Source organism: Cetorhinus maximus, chromosome 4, assembly GCF_964194155.1.
Source record: "Cetorhinus maximus chromosome 4, sCetMax3.hap1.1, whole genome shotgun sequence".
In the NCBI taxonomy this organism is placed as follows: Eukaryota; Metazoa; Chordata; class Chondrichthyes; order Lamniformes; family Cetorhinidae; genus Cetorhinus; species Cetorhinus maximus.
Window position 1 is genome coordinate 168,361,958 of NC_135882.1, and position 18,495 is coordinate 168,380,452.

The following is an 18,495-nucleotide window of genomic DNA, read 5'->3' on the forward strand; positions in this document are numbered from 1 at the left end:
CTGGATTGCCCAGCGTTTGCTCCCCGCATGCATAATAAAGGAACCACTTGAATATTGCATCTGGACTCTGAGTGTTGAAATTTTGTACTAGAGTATTCCTCGGACCTTTCACTATAACAATACAAGTTCCAAAGTATAGCATTAATTTGTTGGTTAGGAATTGCACTTTCATTTAATTAAAAAAAAACTCAACCAAGTGATAAAATTGTGCCAATGCAAAGCATAGCTTACTTTTTGGTGAATATAAAAATATTCTGCACTGTGTTACTCACACTGAATATACCCTACATGATTTCCAGATTTACAGAAAATTATAATTTCATTTAGCATTCTAACCTATTAATTCACATATCTGATTAAAAAAAATGAATTCCATTTCATTTCAGTCTGGCTTGCTGGGCCAGAGAGATGGATTTGACTGTACATAGAAGTGGGAGTTTGCCAGGGACAGAAGGGGTGCAGGGATAACATTGGTTCAGCTCAGTGACTGAATGCTCCCAAGGTCGGGAGTCTAATGCAGCCTCTGAGCCAATGCAGATTTGTTGCAAATTTTCTATGGTGACTTTAGTCCTTCTTCCACCAGCACTGACAATGGTCTAGACCTTCCATTATGCAGGAGACCATGCTGGAGGCTCAGAATCCTTTCAGTCTGGTCACTGCACTCTAGGAAGGATGAGCAGGCTTTACGAGGGTGCAGAAAAGATTTACAAGAGTGGTCCCTGGAATAAGGAACTTCAGTTATGAGGATAGATCATGGGATGTTGTTACCCTTAGCCAAGAGAAGGTTAAGAGGAAATTTGATAGAAGTGTTCAAAATCATGAGGGCTTGACAGTAGACAAAGAGAAACCATTCCCATTGGTAGAAAGGTCAAAGATCAGAGAACATTGATTGATCTGTAAAAGAACCAACAATGAGATGAGCAAAGTCTTTTGACCAGTGAGTGGTTAGGATCTGGAATGCATTAGCTGAGTGTGTGCTGGAAACCAGAACAATCAGGGCTTTCAAAAGGGAATTGGATAAGCACCCGAAGAGAAGATTTGCAGGGCTATGGGGAAAAGGTGGGGGAGTGGGGCCAGCTGAGTTTTTTTCACTGAGAACAGGCTTGAACATGACAGGCCAAATGGCTGCCTCCTGTGTGCTAACCATTTTGTGAGTCCACTGATGGGATGGGACAAATGAAGTATAAGAGGTGATATGCTGCACTTACTGTTCACAACCTCAGAATCACAGAATTGTTACAGCACAGAAGGAGGCCATTCGGCCCATCATGTCTGCATTGGCTCTCTAAATGAGCAATTCACTTAGTGCCATTCTCCCATCTTCTCTCCGTAACACGCACATTCTTCCTTTTCAGATTACAGTCTAATTACCTTTTGAATGCTTTAATTGAACCTGCCTCCACCACACTGTCAGTCAGTGCATTGCAGGCCGTAGCCACTTGCTGCTTGAAAAAGTTTTTCCTCATGTTACTTTTGTTTCTTTTACCAATTAATTTTAATCTGTGCCCTCTCATTCTCAATCCTTTCATGAGTGGGAACAGTTTCTCCCTACCTATCCTGTCCAAACTCTTCATGATTTTGAATACTTCCATCAAATCTCCTCCTAGCCTTCTTTTCTCCAACGAAAACAGTCCTAACTTCTCCAATCTATCTTCATAACTGAAGTTCCTCATCCCTAGAACTATTCTTGTGAATCTTTTCTGCATTCTCCAATGCCTTCACATCCTTCCTAACGTGTGGTGTGCAGGACTGGACACAATACTCCAGCTGAGGCCAAACTAGTGTCCTATACAAGTTCAACATAACCTCCTTACTCTTGTACTCATGCCCCTATTAATAAAGCCCAGGATACTGTATACTTTATTAACCCTGCTCTCAATCTGTCCTGTCACCTTCAATGGCTTCTGCACATATATACCCAGGTCACTCTGCTCCTGCAGATGAAGTTCAATGTGGAGAAGTGTGAAGTGATTCATTTTGGGAGGAAGAACCTGCAGGGACAATGTAAAATAAAGGACACAAAATGAATCACTTCACACTTCTCCGCATTGAACTTCATCTGCCACCTGTCTGCCCATTCCACCAACTTGTCTATGTCCTTTTTAAGTTCTAAGCTGTCTTCCTCATGGTTCACAATGCTTCCAAGTTTTGTTTTATCATCCGCAAACTTTGAAATGGTGCCCTGTACACCACGGTCTAGGTGATTATATCAGGAATAACAAGGGTCCCAACATTGACCACCGCCCCCCACCACCCCAGGGAACTGCACTACAAACCTTCTTCCTGCCTGAAAAACATCCATTAATTACTCTTTGTTTCCTGTCACTCAACCAATTTCACATCCATGTTAATCCATGTTTGGATTGATGTTAACCTCTCAATCTGTGGCTCTCTCACTATGCATATTTTGGCATTTTAGGTAGATCAACAGTCTTTCGAAAGTTCTGAGGATGATCCTCTTTTTCTTAACAAGAAAAACTTGCAACAGCCCCACTCTGCTGATGATGTTGCCATGGTGCCACTGGTAAGTTACTCTCATGAAACCTTATTCTTAACTGATAGTTAAATTCTCATCGCGTGTTTCTAGTGCTCATTTTTTTTAGAACATTACATATTGTGACTTTTTTTGTGTATCAGTAGAATTGCTCAATGGTAAAGTTGCTCCTGTGCAATATCCAGGCACCTTTGGAGGTTTCATGATGCGATTTGAGCTCATGGTGCCTATCAGAATGGCAGAGTTGCCACTTAAGTGTGGGAAAATACTAACCTTTCATTCAGAAGAACAGATGTTAATGGCATCAATCAGGAGCTGGAAGGGGCAGAGAACTGAACATTGGGCAATGTCTCACATCGGTCAAAAAACTGGTTGAAATTGTTGAGTGCACTCCGACAAAGAAATTCATTATCCATCAAATCATCTGAGATGTCAAGCTGGCAGGTAGTAAATTGTAGCCCAATGTGCCAAATATGGTCATTAGCTATTTTCTACATGCAGGAATAGCATCCATATATACATTTTCTTGCTGAAGCCTGAGATATTGTGCTCTGATAGCTATAACAAAGTTGTCACTGGTGTCTCTTCCTTTCCTAAAACACAGCATCCAAGGAATAATCCAGCAGTAATGACTCAAAGACGACTTTTGGCTCTCATAACCATTATTGGATGCCTTTGTGATGTCATTCTCTCCTGGGGTGGGGGGGTCTTTTGCCCAGGTCCCTTAACCTCAGGAAAACCTCAGCAACAGTCTCTGAGAGCCAGAATAGTTGCCAAATCGCTGGTACTTGAAATATTAAGGAACCAAGACTGGAGTGTTTGCTTCCTCCATTGCAACGGAAGAAGAGTGAAGCCACTTTCAATCAGTTTCAGATCCTGCTCCTCCGCTTGTAGCTCTCCTTTGTGTCATCCAGCAACACGGCTTCATTCTCAACTTCCTTCCTGCTGGTACTTCTTCCAGGTCAAGGGTCATCGGACTAATATTTCTTATTATCCAAGAAAACTACAATTGATCCCTTTATAATTAATCCAAACTCAAGAATCCTTTTCAAACATTCTTAAAATAATTACAGATTCCTAGACCTTGTAAAGAAATTGCAAATTTTCCTTACTGAACTGCTTCTGGATCCAAAGTCATCACACCACAAATGGCAATTTGCTGATGACCAGATAATTTCCTGTTGCATTCTTCCTCTCCAATCCCGGGCTTTCTGCTGCAGCTTCAGACGTCTATCATCGATCAGTCAGTCCAAACAGGGCAAACTCACTGCATCTCTTGCGATCGAAAAACAGGCCTCAGTTATCTGTTCGCTTTTATCATCTCATCATCTCATATCACAAACAGATACAGCAGAAACTGCTTCATGAGCCTCTGGGAACAATTAAATTATAAGGTCACAGAAATATACTTTCTCCAAGTGCACAGTTGCTTTTGAGTGAGTCTGCTCTGAACAATCATGCTAGTAATCTGGACATGTGGTTATTTTTCAGTCACCGTGACTGCATAATGAAGTATGATTTCATGAGAACAGCAACACTCCAATACGTCACTTTAATAGAAAGAAAGACATACATTTGAATAGCATTTTTCACAACCTCAGGACGTCACGAAGGGCTTTACAGCCAATTAAGTACTTTTTGAAGCATAGTTACTGTTGTAATGCAGGAAATGCAGTAGCCAATTTATGCACAGCAGGCTCCCACAGACAGCACAATCTGTTTTTAGATGCTAGTTTGAGGATAAACTATTGGCCAGAACACCAGGGAGAGCTCCCTTGTTCTTCAAAATAAAGCAATGGGGTCATTCGCCTCCACCTGAGAGGCCATGGCCTCGGTTTAAAGTCTCATCCAAAAAAGCTACCCCCAAGTGCTTCCTCAGCATTGCACAGGAGTGTCAGTCTGGATTACATGTCTTTGTTTATTCAAGTCCCACTCCCATCTTCTGACTCTGAGGCAAATTATGCTGCAAATCGAGTCACAACTGATCGCCGTTCTTCATTGATAGACAGACAGTCATACCTGACCTCGTTCCCATCGGACATCCATACACATGGACTTCTCTTTCAGCAATCACTGGACTGCAATGATTTTCATGCTGCTCTCAACACCAGGGCAGCTTGGTCACTTACAGCCACAATTAAACTCTGGATCGTCCTGCTCTGCACTGCACAGAACCAGCAACAGACACTTGAGGCCCTTGTACATTTAGCTCTTACTTTTGAGTTCTGTTCAACATTTGTCTCTCAGTCATTGCCAGAAATGGATGACAAGGACACACAGCTGCTTGCAATGTTCTAAAGGACTGCCACATTTCTCACTGCAATTTGAAATAATTCACCATAGGTAAGGTTCTGATAGCATCAATTAAAATCTGCTTTTACGCCAGTTGATTAAAATTAAAGGTCTAACTCTAGCCTTTGAGTCAGAAGTCCCACTCCAAAGACTTAAGCAAAAAATTTAGGTTGGCGTTTCCAGCGCAATACTGAGGGAGTGCGGCACTGTCTGTGGTGTTGTCTTTCGGATGAGACTTTAAACGAGGCCTCAACCAAGCCTTTGGATGTACATAAAAGATTTCATGGCACTATTTTGAAAAAGAGCAGGGAAGTTCGCACTGCTGTCCTCAGCTAATATCTATCCCTTAATACCATTACAACAGATTATTGCTTTTTATGGGAGCCTGCTGTACGAAAATTGGCTGAATTACATTAGTGACTAGACTTCAAAAAGTACTTTAATGGCTGAAAACTGCTTTGTGACATCCTGAAGTTGTGAAAGGTGCTATGTAAATACAAGCCTTTCTTTCTCTCTATTCCCTCACATCTAACTTGAGAGATTATCATGCCCATGGGAAAATGGTACTATGGCAGGCATAAAGTGCACAAAAAAACCCCCACATTTTTTAAAAGAATCATGGTGATATACAACAAAATGGACCTAAAAAGAACAAAGTGAAAAATTTGGGGTGCAGTTCTCACTGCCATTAATCTGTCTTCATTCATTCAGATGATAGGAATATGTTGCTCATGATTGGTAAGCCTGCTCTCTGTCATCTCTGTTCAGCTGCTCACTACCTGTGTTGGTTTTACTTTGTGATATATTTTTAAAAATGGTGCGCAAAGAGAGATCTATGTTTCTGGCAAATATATGTTTACTTTGTGCATCCATTGTGACAATGGCAGCACCAAGGTTGGATATCACTGAAGGCCCAAATGCAGAGCAAAGATTGCTTTGTACTGCGTTCAAACTCCACCCTCAGCTTGAAAGGGAAAAAAAAACAATTCTGTACGTAATGCAATTTAGTTTCCATACCAGCAATTCTTGTGGTTTCTGAGTGGGAATGCCAATTTAGTGCCAAATTATGGACAATTTTGTACTCTTGACCTGCACCCACAGAATCCGGCTTTGGAATTGCTAATGTTAACTTCACTGGGCTGCTTGTGGCTAGCGGAAGGAGAAGCTTTTCTTCCCATCAGCCTGACCATATTAAAACTTGGATCACAGTGTGGAGAATTAAAGAAAATCCACCATGCTGCCTTATGCGGCGTGTTCTGAAACTTAACAGCAAGCTGTCTTCATCTGTTTCAATAAATGCAATTGAAACTGACAATGCTTTTTTGATAGCTTGCATAATGTTACAGAGGGCTATAAGGAACTTGCAAAAGTGTAAAAATAAACAAGGAACTTTTGATGGATCTGTTTACTCATACCCTGGTCACAAACAATTCAGCCTTTGCACGAACAAATGAACAAACTAAATTGCTCAAAGAGAGACAACAAGAAAAGAAAGTTAAGTAGAAATTGGTGAGATTGCAAACTTATTATATTACTCACAAAACATTGCAAGTGCTTAGGGTAAAGTAACTGGCCATTTCTTTAGGTAAAGTAGTTTGCTTCTGCTACTTTCTTGCTATCACAAAATGCAGAAAAAGGAAACACATGTGAAAACAACACTTGTTCTGACATTGTATCCTTTAGAGCTTGAAAACAAATGTTACAGATCAAAAGCAAGTGGCTGTATGGTCCCTCTAGGGTGCGCCAGTACACTGGGAATTATAGGGATAGGGACTAATATGGAGTCTGCAGACACGGGAATTTTATGGCCACAGTCTTTAAAAGCAGCAATGTCAAATTTAATGTATTTCAAGATAACTGTTACTCTGCAAAAACTGCACAGATTAATGAAGACCAGCAGCTATCACAAGCGCCCTAAACTATAAAAAACGCCTACAGCTGCACCGTTAACACTGTTTCAGGAATTATAATGCAAAGATAAGCCTCTTTCCTTGATATTATTATCACTTGACTCAGACGAAAATGCTATTAACAAAAGCCTGCTTTTAAACAAATGAATGGTAAAAAGGCCATTACCACAAGAGCAACATACTTTACCATCCTTCACGCTGTTGAACATGAACTTTGAAGGATAAACAGTGGCGCAAACATGGACCCAATGATGTGAACTGCACAAAACTTGCAAGCTTGAAGATCTTGGAGGGGTGGTATGGAAGGGGAGATACAGTGTAAGCAACTTATTTGTGTACATGCTTTGGCTGTAAGCAGGCATATGTATTCATCAAGGCCCAGGTAACATAAAAAAACTTGAAAATGGCTGAGTAAGTTGCGGCACAAATCACAAATTGGGCTGCATAACCCCAGCTGATTCTGGGACTAAAGTTTAAGTGTCCCCTTCCAGTGTTAATTAACGTGACTGAACCGCGGCACACTCGATCAGCTGAGCAGGCATTTAAATAGGGCCTAAGCTGTAGTGCGTTCTGCTGTCATAGGTGGCTCCTCTTGCAGTTAAGTCATGACATGTAATTCACAAACATTCCCAACAGTGCCTCTGAAGAGAGCTAAGTTACTTCTCAAATGCGTGCTACTGAAGCAACGTTTTCAAGATCTGATTTCTGAACCATTCTACACTCAGTGAAACAGAAGATTTAACTCCAGCATGTACAACTGAAGATATGCTATTCATAACATTCATTGAACTGGAACAATACTAAATTCTGCAATTAATCAGTCAGAATTATATACATCCATTCCCATGTATCTCAAATGTCTGTTTTGCAATGAGGAACAATCAATCTTTCAGCAGTTAATTGCTGTGCTTTTTCCCTCTAGTAGTTCCAAGGTTTGATATACTTGATTTGGAACCTGATGCCAACCAGATACCCTGTTGATACTTCATAACACAGTAAATGAGGATGTTGTCAGGGATTCAGGCCTGAAACGCAAAACTGAGTGAAAAACCAAGGTTGCATTCGATTATGTCGAGAAAAACATCATAAGGTGCTCACAGAAATGTTAGAGGGACAAAAAGGGGACACCAGGCCAAAGGAGGAGATTGACATCAAATCAACATCCTGGGGGGTTACCACTGATCAAAAACTGAACTGGACTAGTCATATGGCTACATGAGTAGATAGGTCAAAGGCTGGGAATTCTATGGTGAGTAAATCACATCCCAATTCCCCAAAGTTTGTCCACCATCTATAAGGCACAAGTCAGGAGTGTGATGGAATACTCTCCACTTGCCTGGATGAGTGCAGATCCAACAATACTCAAGGAGCTCATCATCATCCTGGACAACATAGCCCGCTTGATTGGCACCCCATCCACAAACATTCACTCCCTCCACCACAGACGCACAGTGGCAGTAGTGTGTACCATTTGCAAGATGCACTGCAGGAGCTCACCAAGGCTCCATTGACAGCAACTTCCAAACCTGCAACCTCTACCACCTATAAGGACAAGGGCAGCAGACACATGGGAACACCATCACCTGCAAGTTCCCCTCCAAGCCACACAACATCCTGACTTGGAACTATATTGCCATTCCTCCACTGTCGCTGGGTCAAAATCCTGGAACTCTCCCCTTAACAGTACTGTGGGTGTACCTACACCACATGGACTGCAGCGGTTCAAGAAGGTGGTTCATCACCTCCTTCTCTCGGACAATTAGGGATGGGCAATAAGTGCTGGCCTAGCCAGAGACACACAGAATCACAGAATCTTAACGGCACAAAAGGAGACCATCGAATCTGCATCAGCTCTCCAAATGAACATTATGACCTAGTGCCATTGCCCTGCCTTTTCCCTGCACATTGTTTCTATTCAAGTAATCACTTAATGCCCTCTTGAATGCCTCGATTGAACTTGCCTTCACCACATTTCCAGGCAGTGCATTCCAGACTCGAACCACTGGTTGTGTAAGAAAGTTTTTTCTCATGTCACATTTGCTTCTGTTGCAAATCACATCCCATGGAAAAATTTTAAAAATTAAGAGGTATAAAGATAAAAGAAACAACTGCTATTATACAGCACCTCTCACACTCAGGATGTCCCACACATGCTTTACAGTCAATTAAATACCTTTTAACTATAGCCAGGATCTTCCCCTCGGCGATTTGGGGGCAGGGCCCGCTCGCCGAGGGGAAAATGACACAGGATGACCTAGGGAGGAATCCCCGACGTCATCTCGGGCCATTTAGATCTTAAGGAAGGTGGGCGGACAGCGAAATCAGCTGTCCGCCGGCCGACCTGTCAATGGCCAATTAAGGCCATTGACAGGCTCATTAAGATAGTTAAATGCCCTGCCTGGCCAACCTTAAGGCTGGCGGGCAGGCCAGGAGCCCCAGCGGCCTGTAGATTGTTAATCAAACTTCATCCACTGGCGGGATGAAGTCTCATTACCATTTTGTAAAAATTTAATAAATTTTATGAGTTTGTTATCAACATGTCCCACCTCGTGTGACATTGTCACATGAGGGGGACATGTTAATAATTTTAAAATGTCTCTATTTTTTGACTTTACTTACCTTTCACTAAACTCCCTGAGACAGGACTTTGCCTCAGGGAGAAGTGCGCTCTTTGACAGTTGGGGATTCCCTCTCCCCCCGGAACAGGAAGCGCATAGCGCTTTCCGTCGGGCAGGCCGCTGGGCGGGCCTTAATTGGTCCGCCCACTCAAAATGGCGGCGGGCCCCGTTTCGGCGGCGGGGTTCGGCTGCCCGCCCACCAGCCAAGGGCTAAATTCTGCCCTATTAGTCTATTGCAAAGAGGGAAAATTCAAGCAGAGATACAAGGTAGGAAAAAAACAAATGGTTTCTTCCAGAAGCTCTTACTCTAATTTACGTTTCAGTCTCTCAATAAATCCACGTTTTCAAAATCAAAGCTTGGCAACCAACAACTTTCATCTTCCTCATTGTGTCTTTCCACTACAATTGGTGTTTTGAACTTTTGGTATTCGTTAACCATATTACACAAGAGCTTTACCCCCTTCCACTACCCACCTCCGGTTAAAGGTCTACACAGTCACATCACATTCAGACCAAGGTACAGACAATGCAACAAGACACTCCCAAACCCAGACTCTGAGTGGTAGAACAGGCCTCAATAATAAATGTTACTTTGTTATGAATTCTGAGGTGATTAGATGATGACTCACTCCTGGCAATAAAATGGTGGATTAATTCCTTAAATAAACATAAAATCCATTTATAGCACACAGCTTTGAGCAACTCTAGGCCTCTGTATGTCTCAAAGATGATTGAAGAAGCAATCATGCAACGTTCCTCACTTACCTAGCCCACAAATCCCATCCAGACTTAAACTTTGTGTTCAAATGTTCCTCCTTTTGCAAAGGAAGCCCCTTCCCAATACCAAATTCCACTTCTTGCACATCCCAACCTCAACTCAGCACTCACACAAACCTTAATCTTTTGACACTGATCTCCTTTTTTAAATTCATTCACGCGAAGTAGGTGTCACTGGGAAGGCCAGCATATATTACGCATCCCTCATTGTCCTTGAGAAGGCGGTGGTGAGCCACCTTCATGAGTACAACTGGGTGACTTGCTGGGCCATTCCAGAGGAGAGTTAAGAGTCAACCACATTGCTGTGGGTTTGGAGTCACTTGTAGGCCTCAGCAAGTAAGGATGGCACATTTCCTTCCCTAAAGGACATTAGTGAACCAGATGGGTTTTTATGACAAATCTGGTAGTTTTATGGTCACAATTACTGAGACTAGCTTTTAATTCCAGATTATTTAACTAATTGAATTTAAATTATGGTTAGCTGCCATGGTGAGATTTTAACACGTGTCCCTATGACATTAGTCCAGGCTTCTGGATTACTTGCCCAGTAACATAACCAAAATCCTCCTCAGCCCCAGAGAGTTATTAGGAGAAGCATATATTTATTTTCAAAATTCTTGAGTAGATTTGCCAGTTGATACATCATTGACAAAATTACATAGAAAAATTACTGTACAATGTAACTAATTAGTTTAATAAATCGAGTAGATTAAGGGCAGCTAAGTATTACATGGTATTTCCACTAAATCTACTAAATCACATTTTGTAGAGATTTAGGAACCTTGGTACATCTATTCTAATGAATGGAATTTCAAATGTACATCAGCACACAAGAACAGGTACCTTAAGTATGAAGACAGCACTTAAAAAGAAACAATCCATTTATTGCATGGACTTCTTTTTTGGTTAGTTGGATGTTTGACACATGTAGAAACCCATCGCCATGTTTAAAAATCTCCATTTTAAGCTTGTGAAAAATCTACCCCCACCTGTTTCTATTTGACAAATATTGAGAACACAAACCCTTCCTAGGGGGACACTTAATTAAATCCAGAGCTTGAGAAGCAGGTTGGAGAGCCAAGGTTTACAATCCCCCTAAAGAACCAAACAGTGTGGTACGGCCAGAGCTCAAATGAGTTCAAGCCGCTTAGCTTACCAGAGCAAATTATTAGTACGCTTCCTGCTACTTGCCTGGCTAGGACCACCCCACTCATTAGGGCTTTTGCCTGAAGGCTTATTTGGAGCTAACTGAGTAGAATCTCAACACCTGTGACAGATCTACACCTCCTGGCTCCATTATTAAGCCAAGCTGGTTGGACGCTCATCAGTAATGCCATGAACCTGCCTGGCTCAGCTATCAGACCACCCAAGTCTGTCATGAATGGCTCAAATAAAAGCAAAAAACTACTGCGGATGCTGGAAATCCAAAACAAAAACAGAATTACCTGGAAAAACTCAGCAGGTCTGGCAGCATCAGCGGAGAAGAAAAGAGTTGACGTTTCGAGTCCTCATGACCCTTCAGCAGAACTGAGTGCAGTTAGGAGAGGGGTGAAATATAAGTTGGGGGAGGGGAGGTGGTTGTAGGGACAAACAAGCAGTGATGGGAGCAAATAATCAAAAGATGTCACAGACAAAAGGAACAAAGAGGTGTTGAAGGTGGTGATATTATCTAAGAAAATGTGCTAATTAAGAATGGATGGCAGGACACTCAAGGTACAGCTCTAGTGGGGGTGGGGTGGAAAGGCTGACAAGGTATTACAGTTGTAGATTTAAAAATAATGGAAATAGGTGGGAAAAGAAAAATCTATATAAATTATTGAAAAAAAAACAAAAGGGAGGGGGAAGAAACGGGGTGGGGATGGGGGGAGGGAGTTTAAGATCTAAAGTTGTTGAATTCAATATTCAGCCCGGAAGATGAGGTGTTGTTCCAGTTAGTTCCGAACTTGGAATCATACTATTTTTTAGAAACCAAAATCTTTCCTTCACTCTGAATCTCCCCCTTGCTGGTATTTTATTTGAAGGACTACAAAAAGAAATTACTTACATTTACATAGCGTATTTCACAACTCTGAATGTCTCAACAGCACTTTACAACCAATGAATTACTTTTGAAGTGAGGTCACTGTTGTAATCTAGGATTATCATGCTAAATCCCTCTATTAAGGCTCATAACCAAAACAACCTAATACGAATGTACTCTCATAAGTAGAAAATTCTTTTTTCACAATCTGCAAGGCTTGCCTGGAATGTGAATAAATACTTTTCACTTGCTTAAATGTGTGCAATCAAAAGTATGCTCAAAAAGCTCATGACCATTTAGGACAAAGTGGTTTGTTAATCGGTAGGCATGGCACTGGATTCAAAATCCACCTCCGGCACTATTGGCACATTGTGGCTGCTATGTATTCTACTGGATGCATTGTAACAATGCAGCAAGGTTACTTTGAGAGAATGGCATTGTCTTGAGAGTTCTACCACTGAGAAGGACAAGAGCAGCAGTTATCAGAACACCATCACGTCCAAGTTCTGCTCCAAGTTACATGCCATTCTGATGCGAGGTATATTGTTGTTCCTTCATCCTCATTGAATCAAAATCCTGGAATCCTCAAGCTAACACCATTGTGAAAGGACCAACACCACAAGGACTACAGCAGTTCAAGGGAATAACCCTCTATCACCTTCTCAGGACAATAATCACCAATAAACCAAGAACAAATTTAAAAAGTTCAAAATCAACATCAAGCTTATTTCAAAGAGGTTGTTAAAATTCTGGATAGTGCTACATTGAAACTGGAATTTAATAGTACCAATAAAATGGCACCATATTTAGAAATTTTAGCTTGTTTAAATTCAATCTAATAAGAAAACTGTGATGACTACTGCCAGCACAGATGTTGGAGGGCTTCCATCCTTTGCATCATCTCTAAATTTGTCAGGTGCCTTTTCACAACATTATTTATATTCTGTGACAAAGTATTCCTGCTTAAATTTTCAACTCAGGCAAGATGGTCAACAGCTGAGAAATGGTCAACAGTTAAGAAATCCAATGAAGGGAGAAAGAAAAACTTGCATTTATATTATGCTTTCCACAGCTGCAGATGTCCCAAACCGCCTTACAACCAATGAAATGGTTTTTGAAGTGCAGACTCAGTTGTAATGTAGAAAATGCAGCCACCAATTTGTACACAGTAAGCTCCCACAAACAGAAATAATACACTGACCAGATAATTTGTGTTTGTTGGTTCAGAATTAAATATTGGCCAGGACACTGGGGAGAACTCCCCTGTTCTTCTCTAAATATATATTTTAGAACATTTAACCTAACATTCAACCAAGCAGGACAGATTGCTTAAAAGGAGTGATTTCTTTTTTAGTCCTGTAGACAATGAAAAGTCTTTTTATTTGAAAACAGCAGTTCAATTGTCACTAATGACAAACATTAAGAGACCTACATTTTTACAAATGGCAACCAGGTCAGAGAACCAGAAAATAATTAAATAGAACGTAAATATTGTTGTATATATGAACAAAAGATACTTAAAAATATATTTTGTTGAATGACAGAAAACTGTTCATCGTCCCATTCATGCACTTCAGATTATTTCTCCCTTCCAATTAAAGTTCAACATTACAATCTGTGAACCAGATTGGTGCGAACAGTCTACTTTGATTCCCCAGTTGCTTTCTGGCTTCCAAAACAAAACCATGCATACAGCCTGGGATAGTAACATGATATCCTGCGAGGCATAATCTGTGTTATTCTTCATTTTTTTCTATGTCAGCTGTAGTTTAAAAGACCATTGTTTATCTCCCAATCCTATACATCAGTTGTCCCTAATGAGATTGCATTTCCATTAGAACATTCAGCAGGGAGCCGCTTTGTTGCCTGTCTTTTTTTTGCATTGGTTTTTGAAATGCTAACAACCAGCATTCATGTGACTTCAGGCCTTCAAGCAATGTGCAGATAACACATGGATGAAGATCTTTAATAATTTTCAGGTTCATGTGGAGCATAGATGCCAGCTCAGGCCAGTTGGGCTGAGTGGCCTGTTTCTGTGTTGCAAATGTGCAGTTCACGCCTTCTCAGGTTTGCTGTTGACAAAACACTGTTAACCTGCTGCATACTGTATGTTATGTACACATTTTTAATTTTATTGTTCTTTATTTACATTTGTGATGAGTTTTCTTTAACCTCTTGCATGTTATAATTATTTCTCCAAGATGAAAAATTTGAAAAAATGAGAAAAATTGAAATCAGGTGTGAGGTTACCTCTGTTGTTGGATCCACAGGCTCCAATCCAAGCATATTGGCTTGTACCAACTCCTGTAAGAGCTGAACTTGAGCTACACTGAGAAATAAGTCCAGGCTTGTAGTAACATTGACTTCCAATGAATGGCCACACACTATAATTTCCTACAGAGATAAAAACAGCATTATACAATTATCACAAACAACTCAACTTCCAGTGTAGTGCAATCACATAAACATTTCATACAAGAACACCAAAATTAGTTTACAGGTACAAATGTTTATGTTAATTCTTTATAATACATGATGCAGTGGAACATTGAACCCAATTCAACATCAGTCCTGCAGCTTCTAATTGATAGCAAGTTTTGTCAGACGTCAACAGTAAGTTTCTGTAGGAACAGAAGTAGGTTATTCAACTCCTCAACTCTGTTCCGCCATTCAATTACATCGTGGTGGATCTGTATCTTAGTACTAACTACCTGCCTTGTTTCTGTATCCCTTAATATCTTTGCCTATCAATCTTAGTTTTGCAATGTTCAGTTGACCGCCAGCCTCAACAGCATTTCCAGATTTACACAGCCCAACATGGTAGGTTTCCACCATTCCAAGAGAAAAACAGATTCATTCTAAGTTGAATTGAAAGTGATCAGGAACTAATTTAACAGTTAAAACAGAGCATTGATTTTTTTTTTTATTCATTCATGGTATGTAGGCATCACTGACTAGGCCAGCATTTATTGTCCATTCCTAATTGCCCTTGAGAAAGTGGCGGTGAGCCTTATTGTGCCTTGGAAAAAAAATGAAAAAAAGGAAAATTCGAACCAATTTGCAGCAATCGTCAAATCTAGATCACTTCACATGGCAAATGCATTGCTTTATCACTACTGAGATCATACATTTATTAAAATTCTTTATTACTGACCTCAGTCTGTGCATTCTCTGGTGAGACCTGTTTTGTGAAAAGGATAGCAGGGGCAGCTGTTACTCGTACACTGAAATCTGTCAAAACTGGAGTCAAAATTGCCCTTCGTTCTTGGTGACGTCTAATACTGGAACAAAAAGACATATAAAATTGGCACACTGTTAGTCAGTCCTATGTATTACAGCTATAGTCAAGATACCCAGTTGGCAAAATCACACTTCCAACTTCAGTTCACTTCCAAACAATGAAATCACAGGTAAGTGACTCACCCTTCCATACATCATATAAGCACATCGCAACTCGGTAATTTAGTCATTTTATACTCAAACAGCACGTAAACATAATATATAAATTGGCAGTGGAGGGGGTGGGGGGAATGTTTCTATTAAGCAAAGCAGATGTCCAATTTTCTCAATCATGGAACAGAAATGAGGCATGAAGACAGACCCACAGAATCTGGATGATAACAGTTTAAAGAATAGGGGAGTTCTACACAAGGTAAGTAGTCTATGTGGTAAATTACCCCTCAAGGTGATTTACTGTGATATAGAAGAGGAATGTTCTTTTTCTTACAGAAAAATCAGAAGCTTTCCTATCTATTCGTTATTACCCTTGATTTATTCGTTAGTTGTCTCTGCTGAAAATAAGTAACTGTTCATTATTTCAATTACAGATGTCTATTTTTTGCAAAACTTATTTTGCATTTAGGGAGCTTGTGGCATGGGAAATGTATTTTTTTTAATACAAAAGGATCCTATAGCAAATGACACGAATATGGTTAAAAGTGGTCTAAAGTGCAGAGTCAGGGAGGTGTTAACATTCCATTAAATGCTCACTGCTTTTTTATATTCTAAAAGTTCTCTTCAATTAATAACCTATCATATTTAGCAGTAGGTAAATTAGTATGCTTCGACATGCTATCTCAAGCAGCATTTCGCAAATAGCTTCCTAAATAATAACTCAATTAAGCTATGCCTTTTTGTAACCCTGAATGTGGTGGTGCCACTAGACTTCATGCAGGCAGTCCACCAGATGGTACCAGTAAAGTAAGCACTGCACAACTTAGTTTGCTAATCCCAGTTTCATGGCAGGATTTCCAAGGATCCTTGCCCCATAAGATTTGAATTAGTTGTCTTAAATTTCATATGAATTTAGCTGCTGATGTAAAAACAGATCTTTCCTTACATCCGCAAAGTGGAATCTAAGATCTACTTCTGAAGCACGAGGGGCTTGATAAAAGGAGGGAATTGTAAGTCCTATGTAACATAAAATACTGAGACCCCCTTGGGGAGGAACTTAGAAAGAGGTCTGAGTGCAGCCCTGTCCCCATGCCAAGTCAAATAAGGTTGGTCCACATGAAGCTTACTAACTTCACTGCTGAAACTGGATCAACTAAAATGCCTGTTTTAAATAATAGAAAATGTAGACCACGAGCATCAACAGAGTGTAAGGATGGTTCTGAATCAGATAAGGTTGCATTTCAGATTAGTGGGGGGTGCAGGGGCAGGCGGTGGTGAAGAAAAGAGAAGTAGAATAAAAATAATTTGCATTTATATAGTTTCTTTCACAATCTAAGAATGCCACAAAGCAGTTCACAACCAATTGACTACTATTTGCTGTTTAGGCAAAGCTGTAATATCAGGAAATGTATATTGTTAACTTGCACACATTAGGGTCCAAAAAAACAGCAGAGTTAAATAACCAGATCGTTTGTTTTTGACAGCATTTTTTGAGACATAAATGCTGGCCAGAACACCAGTACAACTCCCCTCCTTTTCAGAAAATCTAGGATCTTTTACGTCCACCTGAGTGTGTAGATGGGGCCTTGCATTAGCGTCTTATCCAGAAAGTGCAGAGAGCGAAAGAAAGAAACAAAAAAGAAAAGAAAAATCATGATGACCATGATGATGAATTTAGGGATCAGGGTATCCAAACTCTGACCTCCCTGATGTGAGAAAGGATGATTCAGTACATACAGAAGAAACTCCAGTATAACTGTGCGAGTAAGTTTATCACTTTCCACAGGCAGTCAAGCTTCCACTTACAATTATAAATCTGGTACAATGCTGTCCATTTTTCATAGTTCAATCCTCAGGAATCTTTGGAAATGAGATGACTAATGTCACAACAATCAAGTAGAATACAGCAGGCTGGAAGAATTGAAACTCTAACCAAACAGACTTTGATCCAAGTCTGACCTTATGTGAACTGTATTCACAGGGGATGTGTAGCTCACTATAATCATGTGAACCGGGCACCTTACCCCAACTTATCATCAATATGTCAAAGAGGGAGGTCGAGATTGCAACTCAAATCCTGGGATAGCATCTGCTATGTGGTCAGCCACATCAAAGCCGCATAGAGGTTTAATCTTCCTCTGCAGTTCTAACATGGATTGTTGGTTACAGAAGCCTCCAGAAAAAGCTGCGATCAAGAACGCTGTCACCATCACAACAATAACCTGTATTTATATAGCACCTTTAACGCAATATAATGCCCCAAGGTCACAGGAGTGTTATGAGGCTCTGCCTCGAACAGTGGAGGCGGATTCAATCACAGCTTTATCCAATTCTCTTTTGGAAGGAAAAAGATTTGCAGAGCTACAGGGAAAGGGCAAGGGAATGAGACTAGCTAATGTGCTCTTGCATGGAGCCGGCATGGGCTCAAGGGCCTCCTTCTGAGTTGAACCAATCTATGATTCTACAAAATTAGACACCAAGCCACATAAGGAGATATCAGGGCCGACGGCCAAAAGCTTGGTCAAAGAGGTAGGTTTTAGGGAATGTCAATAGAGGAGAGGGAAGAGTCAGAGAGGTAATTCCAGAGCTTATGTTTCATTGAATCTTGTTAAATGGTAGGGCAGGGTCAAGTGGCCATATGACCTACTCCTATTCTTACATTGTGGGCTGGAGAAGATTACAGAGATGGGAAAAGCAAGGCCATGGGAGGACATGAAAATAAGAATGAGAATTATAAAATCAAGGTGTTGCCTGACTGGGAGCCAATGTAGGTCAGTGCGTACAGGAATGATGGATGAATGGAACTATGTCACAGCCAATATGTTTAAAATAGGACAGATCAAAACTTGACATGCAAGATGTTGGAACAAAATCAAAAATAGCTGGAAAGACTCAGCAGGTCTGACAGCATCTGTGGAGAGGAGCACAGTTGACGTTTTGAGTCCGTATGACTCTTCATCAGAATTAAGGAAATAAGAGAAATGAGGTGAA

General features: G+C 40.6%; 1 protein-coding gene across 3 annotated transcripts in view; it reads right to left on the reverse strand.

Moving 5' to 3' along the window:
• The window catches only part of vps13b (vacuolar protein sorting 13 homolog B), a 1,109,808-nt gene that overhangs the window by 218,769 nt on the left and 872,544 nt on the right, over positions 1-18,495 (reverse strand). For all 3 annotated transcript variants that reach the window (XM_078541117.1, XM_078541119.1, XM_078541118.1), the window contains exons 32-33: positions 15,266-15,392; positions 14,362-14,505 (exon numbers count right to left, since the gene is read on the reverse strand). In XM_078541117.1, coding sequence (XP_078397243.1) covers positions 14,362-14,505; positions 15,266-15,392 — 271 coding nt within the window. The remainder of the gene's footprint in view (positions 1-14,361; positions 14,506-15,265; positions 15,393-18,495) is intronic.